The 12,857-nt window shown below is 40.5% G+C and overlaps 1 protein-coding gene across 4 annotated transcripts in view; it reads right to left on the bottom strand.

Moving 5' to 3' along the window:
- The window catches only part of LOC117333246 (unconventional myosin-XVIIIa-like), a 135,720-nt gene that overhangs the window by 102,467 nt on the left and 20,396 nt on the right, over positions 1 to 12,857 (bottom strand). The window contains exon 1 of one of the 4 annotated variants that reach the window (XM_033892454.1): positions 8,994 to 10,777. The exons of the other annotated variants lie outside the window; for them this stretch is intronic. Within the exon in view, the coding sequence (XP_033748345.1) occupies positions 8,994 to 9,077 (84 nt within the window). The 5' untranslated portion in view covers positions 9,078 to 10,777. Of the gene's footprint in view, positions 1 to 8,993; positions 10,778 to 12,857 lie in introns of those variants that run through there. 4 annotated transcript variants of the gene reach the window in all.

Consider the following 12,857-nt stretch of genomic DNA (forward strand, 5'->3'; position numbering starts at 1 on the left):
GTGATGTACAGGAGCTGAGGACTGGTGTTTCATGTACAGGAGCTGAGGACTGACGTGTGATGTACAGGAGCTGAGGACTGGTGTGTGATGTACAGGAGCTGAGGACTGGTGTGTGATGTACAGGAGCTGAGGACTGGTGTGTGATGTACAGGAGCTGAGGACTGGTGTGTGGTGTACAGGGGCTGAGGACTGGTGTGTGATGTACAGGAGCTGAGGACTGGTGTGTGGTGTACAGGAGCTGAGGACTGGTGTGTGATGTACAGGAGCTGAGGACTGGTGTGTGGTGTACAGGAGCTGAGGACTGGTGTGTGGTGTACAGGAGCTGAGGACTGGTGTGTGATGTACAGGAGCTGAGGACTGGTGTGTGATGTACAGGAGCTGAGGACTGGTGTGTGATGTACAGGAGCTGAGGACTGGTGTGTGATGTACAGGAGCTGAGGACTGGTGTGTGATGTACAGGAGCCGAGGACTGGTGTGTGATGTACAGGAGCTGAGGACTGGTGTGTGATGTACAGGAGCTGAGGACTGGTGTGTGATGTACAGGAGCTGAGGACTGGTGTGTGATGTACAGGGGCTGAGGACTGGTGTGTGATGTACAGGAGCTGAGGACTGGTGTGTGGTGTACAGGAGCTGAAGACTGGTGTGTGATGTACAGGAGCTGAGGACTGGCGTGTGATGTACAGGAGCTGAGGACTGGTGTGTGATGTACAGGAGCTGAGGACTGGTGTGTGATGTACAGGAGCTGAGGACTGGTGTGTGGTGTACAGGAGCTGAGGACTGGTGTGTGATGTACAGGAGCTGAGGACTGGTGTGTGATGTACAGGAGCTGAGGACTGGTGTGTGATGTACAGGAGCTAATTATATTTGTTTTAATACAACGACGATATACTCATTAGTCTGTACACACCTGTACACATGTGTTTATACCCGTAGATAATTGTCAGTCTTTACACACCTGTACACATGTGTTTATACCCGTAGATAATTGTCAGTCTGTACACACCTGTACACATGTGTTTACACCTGTACAAGAATCTCCTCTTTAGTTCCTACGCATGATGATAGATCAACATTAAATTGACACAACAATTTGTTTTTATTGTGAACAAGAAAAAAAACCAGGTCACGCTTGTCTTATGATTTGACTGTAAGTTACTGATGGGGGATTAACTTATCAGGACCAACAGATGTCTGACATTCCTTTTACATCGGGGGATGGACCAGGTCATCCCAGAGATCAAACACGATTAGGTCACTGTGTACTACTCCATTATTGTCAAAATAGTATAAACTGTTCACCAAATTGATCAAATATAACTTTTATATAACAGTCTTGCTGTATCAGGGTGCTATGTATTTTAACAGTTTATTATGAAGATCTAGTGCCCACTGTTTTGTAGTATATCAGGTTTCTCAGTGTCCTATTCAACCCTGTAATCAAGTTCACATAGACCAAGGCAAAGGTACATTGGAAACAAATTAAAATCCCTAATCTGTATTTTACAACTCAGTAACAACAATTTACCACCACTCTGATTTATGGTTATGTTAAAAAGTGGAATCTCATTAAGATTATCATTCCCAAAGATACAGGTACATTCAATTAAGATAATAAAACAATTTATTAAAATATGTTAATTAATCCAACCTATGTGATAATTCCGTCATAGATCATGACTTGAATTTGTATAACAATGGATTGTAGTTAATGAACCTTTTATGGTATGAAATATGCTGAAAAGGCAAACCACATTAATCCAGATTTATGTGGCCCCCGATCTGATATTACCAATAATTCTAAGTCAGGCACATGTATGAAATGATCCAGCAAAATCTTAAGAATTTTTATCTTGAAATTAACTATAAAATCTCCAACAAAAAAGACATGTTATTAAGTGTGCTGTGAACAAACATTGAGAAGACCTCTAGCATCCTGATCATGTAGACTCTTGTTGATCTTGAGGAGCCCTTGTTATCCAAATCATCTAGGTTCATAAGCTGTTGAGAAGCAATTCATAGCACTTGTGCCCCCTTGTGTACAATCAGATACAAACCAGCTGATGGACGATAGGTAAGGGTGTTCCAATAGAGACGATAGGTAAGGGTGTTCCAATAGAGACGATAGGTAAGGGTGTTCCAATAGAGACGATAGGTAAGGGTGTTCCAATAGAGACGATAGGTAAGGGTGTTCCAATAGAGACGATAGGTAAGGGTGTTCCAATAGAGACGATAGGTAAGGGTGTTCCAATAGAGACGATAGGTAAGGGTGTTCCAATAGAGACGATAGGTAAGGGTGTTCCAATAGAGACGATAGGTAAGGGTGTTCCAATAGAGGCGATAGGTAAGGGTGTTCCAATAGAGACGATAGGTAAGGGTGTTCCAATAGAGACGATAGGTAAGGGTGTTCCAATAGAGACGATAGGTAAGGGTGTTCCAATAGAGACGATAGGTAAGGGTGTTCCAATAGAGACGATAGGTAAGGGTGTTCCAATAGAGGTGTTTCAATCTGTAATCTTCAAACCAGTTTTATTTAGAAGATTATATCTTGACAGTTGCTTAAGAAGTGCGCCTGCAATTTTCCTCCTGCCTTTAAGAGACAGTGGCTTGGAAAATAATACTGTTGTGAAATAAAGCACCCTTTCTATTCTTAATTCACTGTAACTTAGTGGCTTGAGAGAACAAGAGGCCCATGGGCCTTAACGGTCATCTGACAAACACTTACACTTACAGCAGGGACACACCCCTCAATCCAGCATTATTACCATAAATTATTTATCTCAGCCAGTTATGTTTTAGATCAAATTTGGTTTTTATCCATTTAGCTTGTGCAGGAAGAGCAGCATCATAAAACAAAATTTTAGCCAAGTTCCCATTTTTGGGGCATGCCCCTCTGTCTCAATGGGTCAGACAAGACTCATTTATATCAATTAGGATTGCCTTTCCCCAATGATGTTTCATACTAAATATGGTTGTAATCAATTAAGGCATTAAGGAGGAATTGCATTTTTAAGAAATGTTTAACCTAAGCGCTCCTTTTGCCCCATCTTTTTTTCCCCAGGGGTCAGACCTGTCTCATTAAAAAATATGATTGCCGTCACCTTATGTTTCACATCAAATTAGGTTGTAATCCACCAAAAGGTTAGGGAGGATTAGGATTTAACAGCAAATATTCACCAAAGTTCCCCTTTTGGGGCCCTGCCCCTCAGGCCCCGGGGGTCACACTAGCCTCGCTTATATAAAATATGACCACCCTTCCCAAAGGATGTTTCACACCATATTTCGTATTAATCCACCCAAGGGTTAGAGAGAAGTAGGATTTATAGCAAAAATTCACCAAAATTCCCCTTTTGGGGCCCCGTCCCTCTGGCCCTAGGGGTCAAACCAGCCTCATTTATATAAGATATGATTGTCCTCCTCCAATGATGTTTCACACCAAATTTGGTAATAATTCACTATGGGGGTTAGGAGGAGTAGTATTTTGAAGCAAAATTTCATCAAAGTTCCCCTTTTGGGGCCCTGCCCTTCTAGCCCCAGGGGCCACACCAGCCTCATTTATATAAAATATGACCACCCTCCCCCAATGATGTTTCACACCATATCTTGTTGAAATCCACCAAAGGGTAAAGGGGGAGTAGGATTTTATAGCAAATATCCACCAAAGTTCCCTATTTGGGGCCCGGCCCCTCTGGCCCCTGGGGTCAGACCAGCCTCGTTTATATAAAATATGATTGTCCTCCTCCAACGATGTTCCACACCAAATTTTGTAATAATCTACTTTTGGGTTTTGGAGGAGTAGTATTTTAAAGCAAAATTTCATCAAAGTTGCCCTTTTGGGGCCCCGCACCTCTGGCCCTAGGGGTCAAACCAGCCTCATTTAAATAAAATATGACCGCCCTCCCCAAATGATGTTTCACAACATATCTGGTTGAAATCCACTAAAGGGTTAAGGAGGAGTAGGATTTTATAGCAAAATTTCATCAAAGTTCCCCATTTGGGGCCCCGCCCATCAGGCCCCAGGGGTCACACTAGCCTCATTTATATAAAATATGACTGCCCTCCCCAAATGATGTTTCACAACATATCTGGTTGAAATCCACTAAAGGGTTAAGGAGGAGTAGGATTTTATAGCAAAATTTCATCAAAGTTCCCCATTTGGGGCCCCACCCCTCAGGCCCTAGGGGTCACACCAGCCTCATTTATATAAAATATGATCACCCTCCCCAAATGATGTTTCACACAATATCTGGTTGAAATCCACCAAAGGGTTAAGGAGGAGTAGGATTTTATAGCAAAATTTCATCAAAGTTCCCCATTTGGGGCCCCGCCCCTCAGGCCCCAGGGGTCACACCAACTTCATTTATATAAAATATGACCGCCCTCCCCCAATGATGTTTCACACCAAATTTAGTTGTAATCCACCCAAGGGTAAAGCAGGAGTAGGATTTTATAGTAATATTCACCTAAGTTCCCTTTTTGGGGCCCCGCCCTTCTGGCCCCAGGGGTCAGACCAGCCTCATTTATATAAAATATGATTGCCCTCTCCCAATGATGCTTCAAACCAAATTTGGAAGTAATCCACCCAAGCGTTAAGGAGGAGTAGCGTTTTGAAAGAAAAAGTTTACGGACGGCGCACGGCGCACGGCGGACGGCGGACGACGACGGACGAAGCACGATGACTATAGGTCATCCTGACCCTTTGGGTCAGATGACCTAATAACTGACCAGTGTCTTATTGGCTTGAGAGAATAACTGACCAGTGTCTTATTGGCTTGAGAGAATAACTGACCAGTGTCTTATTGGCTTGAGAGAATAACTGACCAGTGTCTTAGTGGCTTGAGAGAATAACTGACCAGTGTCTTATTGGCTTGAGAGAATAACTGACCAGTGTCTTAGTGGCTTGAGAGAATAACTGACCAGTGTCTTAGTGGCTTGAGAGAATAACTGACCAGTGTCTTATTAGCTTGAGAGAAGTACAACCTTACTGACTACCGTATTTTATAATTTGTGACTTAGGAAAATACAACCTAACTGACCACAGTCTCTTATAATTTGTGGCTTGAGAGAAGTACAACCTAACTGTGAAGTATAACTTTTGATATTACAAGTCATAAAGGTTTAACATTTAATGAAACTGATGAACCATTATGCATGCAATTTCTGCAGATTCCTGTCACTTCTAGTAGCAGCCTGTTGTATACATATCTTAGGGACCCTATAATACTGTATAGGAAACATCTCACGGAAACAACAATAATGAGCTTCATAAAAATTATTGCAATATGGTACTGTCTCTAATTACAATTTCCACATAATGTGACAGTCCTACAGTCTCCTACTCTATCAACATTTCTTCCTTACAACATGTGTTAGGTTAGATTATGTAAGACAGTATAAAAGACCTGAGGTTAATTATATGGAACTAACATAAATAATTTCCTGGTTCTATATTCTCTAATTTAAACTAAATCTGGAAACCTGAAACTGAAACAAAACACAATGTACCTCTACACATAGACAACTAAAACACACACAGGACACACTGGGGAACACCTCTACATAGACAACTAAAACACACACAGGACACACTGGGGAACACCTCTACATAGACAACTAAAACACACACAGGACACACTGGAGAACACCTCTACATAGACAACTAAAACACACACAGGACACACTGGAGAACACCTCTACATAGACAACTAAAACACACACAGAACACACTGGGGAACACCTCTACATAGACAACTAAAACACACACAGGATACACTGGGGAACACCTCTACATAGACAACTAAAACACACACAGGACACACTGGAGAACACCTCTACATAGACAACTAAAACACACACAGAACACACTGGAGAACACCTCTATATAGACAACTAAAACACACACAGAACACACTGGAGAACACCTCTACATAGACAACTAAAACACACACAGGACACACTGGAGAACACCTCTACATAGACAACTAAAACACACACAGGACACACTGGAGAACACCTCTACATATACACGCACAGGACACACTGGAGAACACCTCTACATAGACAACTAAAACACACACAGGATACACTGGGGAACACCTACATAGACAACTAAAACACACACAGGATACACTGGGGAACACCTCCACATAGACAACTAAAACACACACAGGACACACTGGGGAACACCTCTACATAGACAACTAAAACACACACAGGATACACTGGGGAACACCTCTACATAGACAACTAAAACACACACAGGATACACTGGGGAACACCTCTACATAGACAACTAAAACACACACAGGATACACTGGGGAACACCTCTACATAGACAACTAAAACACACACAGGATACACTGGGGAACACCTACATAGACAACTAAAACACACACAGGATACACTGGGGAACACCTCTACATAGACAACTAAAACACACACAGAACACACTGGGGAACACCTCTACATAGACAACTAAAACACACACAGGATACACTGGAGAACACCTCTACATAGACAACTAAAACACACACAGGACACACTGGGGAACACCTACATAGACAACTAAAACACACAGGACACACTGGGGAACACTTCTACATAGACAACTAAAACACACACAGGATACACTGGGGAACACCTTCATAGACAACTAAAACACACACAGGATACACTGGGGAACACCTACATAGACAACTAAAACACACACAGGATACACTGGAGAACACCTCTACATAGACAACTAAAACACACACAGGACACACTGGGGAACACCTCTACATAGACAACTAAAACACACACAGGATACACTGGAGAACACCTCTACATAGACAACTAAAACACACACAGGATACACTGGGGAACACCTCTACATAGACAACTAAAACACACACAGGACACACTGGAGAACACCTCTACATAGACAACTAAAACACACACAGGATACACTGGAGAACACCTCTACATAGACAACTAAAACACACACAGGATACACTGGAGAACACCTCTACATAGACAACTAAAACACACCAGGATACACTGGGGAACACCTCTACATAGACAACTAAAACACACACAGGATACACTGGGGAACACCTACATAGACAACTAAAACACACACAGGATACACTGGGGAACACCTCTACATAGACAACTAAAACACACACAGGATACACTGGGGAACACCTACATAGACAACTAAAACACACACAGGATACACTGGGGAACACCTCTACATAGACAACTAAAACACACAGGACACACTGGGGAACACTTCTACATAGACAACTAAAACACACACAGGATACACTGGGGAACACCTTCATAGACAACTAAAACACACACAGGATACACTGGGGAACACCTACATAGACAACTAAAACACACACAGGATACACTGGAGAACACCTCTACATAGACAACTAAAACACACACAGGACACACTGGGGAACACCTCTACATAGACAACTAAAACACACACAGGATACACTGGAGAACACCTCTACATAGACAACTAAAACACACACAGGATACACTGGGGAACACCTCTACATAGACAACTAAAACACACACAGGATACACTGGAGAACACCTCTACATAGACAACTAAAACACACCAGGATACACTGGGGAACACCTCTACATAGACAACTAAAACACACACAGAACACACTGGAGAACACCTCTACAAAGACAACTAAAACACACACAGGATACACTGGAGAACACCTCTACATAGACAACTAAAACACACACAGGACACACTGGGGAACACCTACATAGACAACTAAAACACACACAGGACACACTGGGGAACACCTCTACATAGACAACTAAAACACACACAGGACACACTGGAGAACACCTCTACAAAGACAACTAAAACACACACAGGATACACTGGGGAACACCTCTACATAGACAACTAAAACACACACAGGATACACTGGAGAACACCTACATAGACAACTAAAACACACACAGAACACATTGCTGTTATCCCCAAACAATCTCAGTCCTATCAGATACTGTAGCTGTACTAATAGAGCACCTACTGGCCACTCATACCTGTAATTAATTAAGTAATTACAGAACCCATGAGTAGGTCACATCTCTGTTTACAATTACAAAGCTGTTTATTTATCAGTGTGAAGGGCATCCTCAAAGGTAATTTGAATTGTTTCACAAAAACTTGTGTTTAACATTTATATATAGAAACTGAATTCTGAAGCAACATAAGTGATGATTAACAGATATAGTTGTGGTGAAAGCTACACAGTTCTGTTGTAACTGATAAAACACTGGTAACCTGTCTGTTATAACACATTACAGGTGGTAATGATGTAACAGCCACAACAGGTTTAAAACATTGTTAACATTTCTTGTTACATATTGTACCCACTTTTAGTAACAATTAAACCTAATACAGTATTCATCCTGTAATAAGGGACTCGGACTCCGAGGGGTGAGCTTATTGTAGGAACATGATATTACATATGTAGGTAATTTGATTGAAGAGCAATAGTGATAGGCTGTTTATTTCTATATGTGCTTATGTAAAACCCAACAATAATGTGTACAATGGTAAATATCTATACCACTACCAGATATAATAATGTGTACAATGGTAAATATCTATACCACTACCAGATATAATAATGTGTACAATGGTAAATATCTACCATATCTATACCACTACCAGATATAATAATGTGTACAATGGTAAATATCTATACCACTACCAGATATAATAATGTGTACAATGGTAAATATCTATCATATCTATACCACTACCAGAAGCTGACAATGCTGCCCCATTAATGTCATATTACACATAAGCCCCAGGTGTAACTAACCAGGTAAAACAGGGCAGGTGAAACTGACCAGGTAAAACTGACAAGGTGAAACTGGCCAGGTATGATGATGAGTAGAGAACACTAGGATTCATTGTGTCACTGATGAGGTCAGGTCTGACCTGGGATAAAAATGTTACTCACCCGTCGTAATCGCTTGGTGTGATTCAAATTTGCTGGATTTGTCTTCTGCCTCGGGCTAAATTTACGAGTGAGAGTTGTTGCCATGGTCAGATTCACTTCACTGAAGGCATTCCCTGATTCTCTTTAGATGGAATTCATTTCAAATTTATAAAACAATATGTGTACGAATGTGGAACGCATTAATTATTCCAAGTATTCCCAGCGGCTATCTCTTAAAACTGTGTTGTCTTCGGTCACCACATATGTACCATCCCAGATCTCATTATAAATACACTATCATACAACCTCATAGTTTATAAAACTCCTTTTTATCAAACGGGTTTTCAATACCATTTCACTTGTAGGCTTTGATATCACTGGCCTATGCAGAATAAAGATAAAATTTTGCTTGTGATTACGAAAAAAACCCTCAAGTGATCACATTTCACATTTTCATAAATAAACTTCCATTGAATAAAAGATAACTTTTCCAGGGATGAAGCAGTACTCCAGACGGATTTAAACTTTCACTTCACATCAATCGTGACATTAAAATCAATTCACCAAGAATACATCCAGAACAAACTGATATCTGAAACATTCGAAAACGCAAAACTCTCAAGATGTTTTAAACTTTCATTTCCAATAGGGCTGTTTATCTCTGAGGCGATCAGATGCTGCAGATGCCGTTCCGAAACCCTTCCACTTCCATGTGTGTGTAACATATACCACTCATTAAATTCGAAACGTCTCTCAAATTGGGCAGACTATCAACATACAAGTCAACACAGCCTCTAACCAGACAACCTACCTAACAGTGAGTAAACACTTCCTTCAGTTCCAAACTCAAAACAACATGAATGTGTGGTTTCCTGACCGTCAAATCAACTTTAAACAAATTCTTCACTTTAAAACAAAGTTTGTCTGATCATATAGTTATTCATTGCCATGACCTTCCACTTTCCCCTTCCTGTAAGATGACAAGATAACTGGAACATCGGAGTAACTTTGTCCACAAAAAGATCTCCCACACCGCTTTAACATCTCAAGTTCCCAAAGAGGAGATTAGGTTGTGTGATACAAACTGACCGACACAGGTTACAGAGTAAATACACACTCAGAGATCAGTTTGTGGAACATTCCGGTTGATCGGCTGTCACGAAGAAAACTCTCGTTCCATCTGGGGGCTTAGGACCATTAGACACTGTAAGGTGAACCAACATCCCTGGCTCTGGACAATGGTCCAGGTTAAAGAGGATAATCTGTCGATATGTGGCCTGAATCTTACACTGGTCACCAGGCTATGTTCTAGATGAAGTGTCTCTCTTGTATATACAGGGCCTCATTAAAGGTAACTTTATCCAATCTATAGCAGTACAGGTATTCCTATTACCTTACCTGTCAGCTAATTGTCCTCCAATGAATATTTATATTTAACTTCCTATCCATATGCACCCAGCATTGTCATTACCCGGTCACCTTCAATTCTGCGGAACACACACAAAAAATATTTCGCTGGAAAGTATGAATTACCGTCTTCAAAGTGGAATAATCTGGTCCAGTGATAGTGATTTAGTGATGGCATTGACCATGGAGACTGTGATATAGAATTACAGGTGTCAACAGGTGGGGGATACAGTCAGCTGATTCAACCTCCCTGTACACATCCTGTATCGCTGTAACACCTGATCGGTCTTCAGAGGAGTGTCCAGTCCAATAGGTCCTACAGGCTGGACAGGTTTTGACCACTGGGAGTGCTGCAGTGGTCAGAAGTACTGCGGGGTAGGTGGATCACTCTCTCTGTGACACGACACCACCACACCACTACTATGTGTGTACCTGTACGATTCCCTTCACAGCTCACTGCCCCATCATTGTCGTCACCCATCCTGTTCTCCTTCCCTTATCAAAGCCATAAATTCCATCTTAAACATAGCCTTTTTTAAATTATCACCGCCCCATGGCAAATATATACAACAAGTATAAAACATATGTAAGGATACAATATATATATACTACCCCAACCTGTCTCCAGGCAGCCCAACTCGGCTCAAACTACAATTTTCTCAAAACAAAAATGTGTGCTGAAGCTTGTATCTGGTTATAATGCCTGTCTGTAGAAAATAACACAAGATAAACACCACTATTAGTCCAGGTATTTCTCTTCTTATGTATGTTAAATTCCAGGTTAGGTGAGACAGTCCAACAATGGGGCTCAGGAATAATAAAGAATTTGAAAATGAAAAACAGGTGCCTTCTGTTTACCAGGCTAAAAATGTTAACACAGAATTATATGTCTGTCTGTTTACAGGCCAAAGATTTCCATGTTACGGCTGTGGTATTTGTATGTCTGTTTGACACTGTATTCCACTTTTCATTACAATAGATCTCATAAGATTCTAAACAAATAAAATTCTATGTCTCATTTGAGTTGTTCAATGACCAGGTTCAACTTAATACAAAACAGGTTCTCTTTTCTAATGAAGAAAAACATTCTGTAGATTTGCTTTGGGACATTGTGATAATATTTCTACTCTTTTGAGTAAAGTATTTAATTTTTAATCACAATGCATGACACACTGTTAAATATCACCTAGGCTCTGACCTTGACCAAAGTTTCCACATGAAAATTAATCCAGACTAAACTCATCCTGAAACAATGTTTTGGTCCAAATGTCAAAATCTTAGTGACAGGATTCTAGTGACAAAGTAACACTTTAATGCTATTCATATTGACTATGATGTGAGCGAGACTTAACAGACGCTACTCTTTTGTTAGGCAGACACACAAATTTGGCTATTTTGGATAATTGTACGAGGCATGTTAAGGCTATGAAGAGTTTCTTTCAGTATATAATATCTAAAACTGCTAGTCTTATTTACCAGAAATCTTATGAAACTTTCGCCATTTTGATGTCAATACTTTTACATCATTGTCACCGAGAGTATCTTGGTGCAAATGAAAACGCAAAAAGCAGTGAAACTTGATCTCATTCCGTTCAAGGGAACTCTATCAACAGGTAGACTAGAAGTCAAACCTGTTTGAGAAAAAATCTAAATGTTGCATGTCAACCGCTTTAAAGTGTAGAGGAAAGCTATTCACAAGTACTCTAAAGATTTCCTGGTCTACGATATCAATGTGTGTCACTCCCAGTTCTCATAGAGGGAACACAAAGCCAACCCTTATTAAGGAATTATGGAAACCCCTCTATGTTTCCTTTACAATACTCAAGGGACAGAATCAGTGATGACATTCAATGGGCCAATGGTGTTGTATCAGGCATATGTAAGGGTTTAATTATATACATAGTCACTTACATGAGCTATTTAAAGTTCCTTCAGCTTAAATACATAAGAATGAGATAATTTGGCGACCAGATTGGGTCGGAATTCAATAATTCTCCCTACTCAAGGATATCTACACAAACACACAAACCCATTCTGATCAATTACAATACACTTATCATCTGCCCTGTACACCTGTCACCTTTAACCCCTCAAATTTACCAATAAGCTCTCCTGCCATTCATTCTGGACAGGTCCATTACAATAAAAGAGAGAACAGCTCATTCACATTGACTATACATTTATAAATATTGAACATATTAGAAATATATGTGGTAGTGATGTATGCTGAAATTAGATTTAAACAGTGAACTTTGACCTCTGTAATTCCTGCTATCATATCCTATGTATTTCATTGTACACCAAAACTTTCTAGAAGTAGAAGAAGGGTGAAACAGGTAACTTACAAGGTTAACAGGTGACTTACAAGGTTAACAGGTGACTTACAAGGTTAACATGTGACTTACAAGGTTAACAGGTGACTTACAAGGTTAACAGGTAACTTACAAGGTTAACAGGTAACTTACAAGGTTAACAGGT

The sequence above is a fragment of the Pecten maximus genome, chromosome 8 (genome assembly GCF_902652985.1).
Source record: "Pecten maximus chromosome 8, xPecMax1.1, whole genome shotgun sequence".
Classification (NCBI taxonomy): Eukaryota; Metazoa; Mollusca; class Bivalvia; order Pectinida; family Pectinidae; genus Pecten; species Pecten maximus.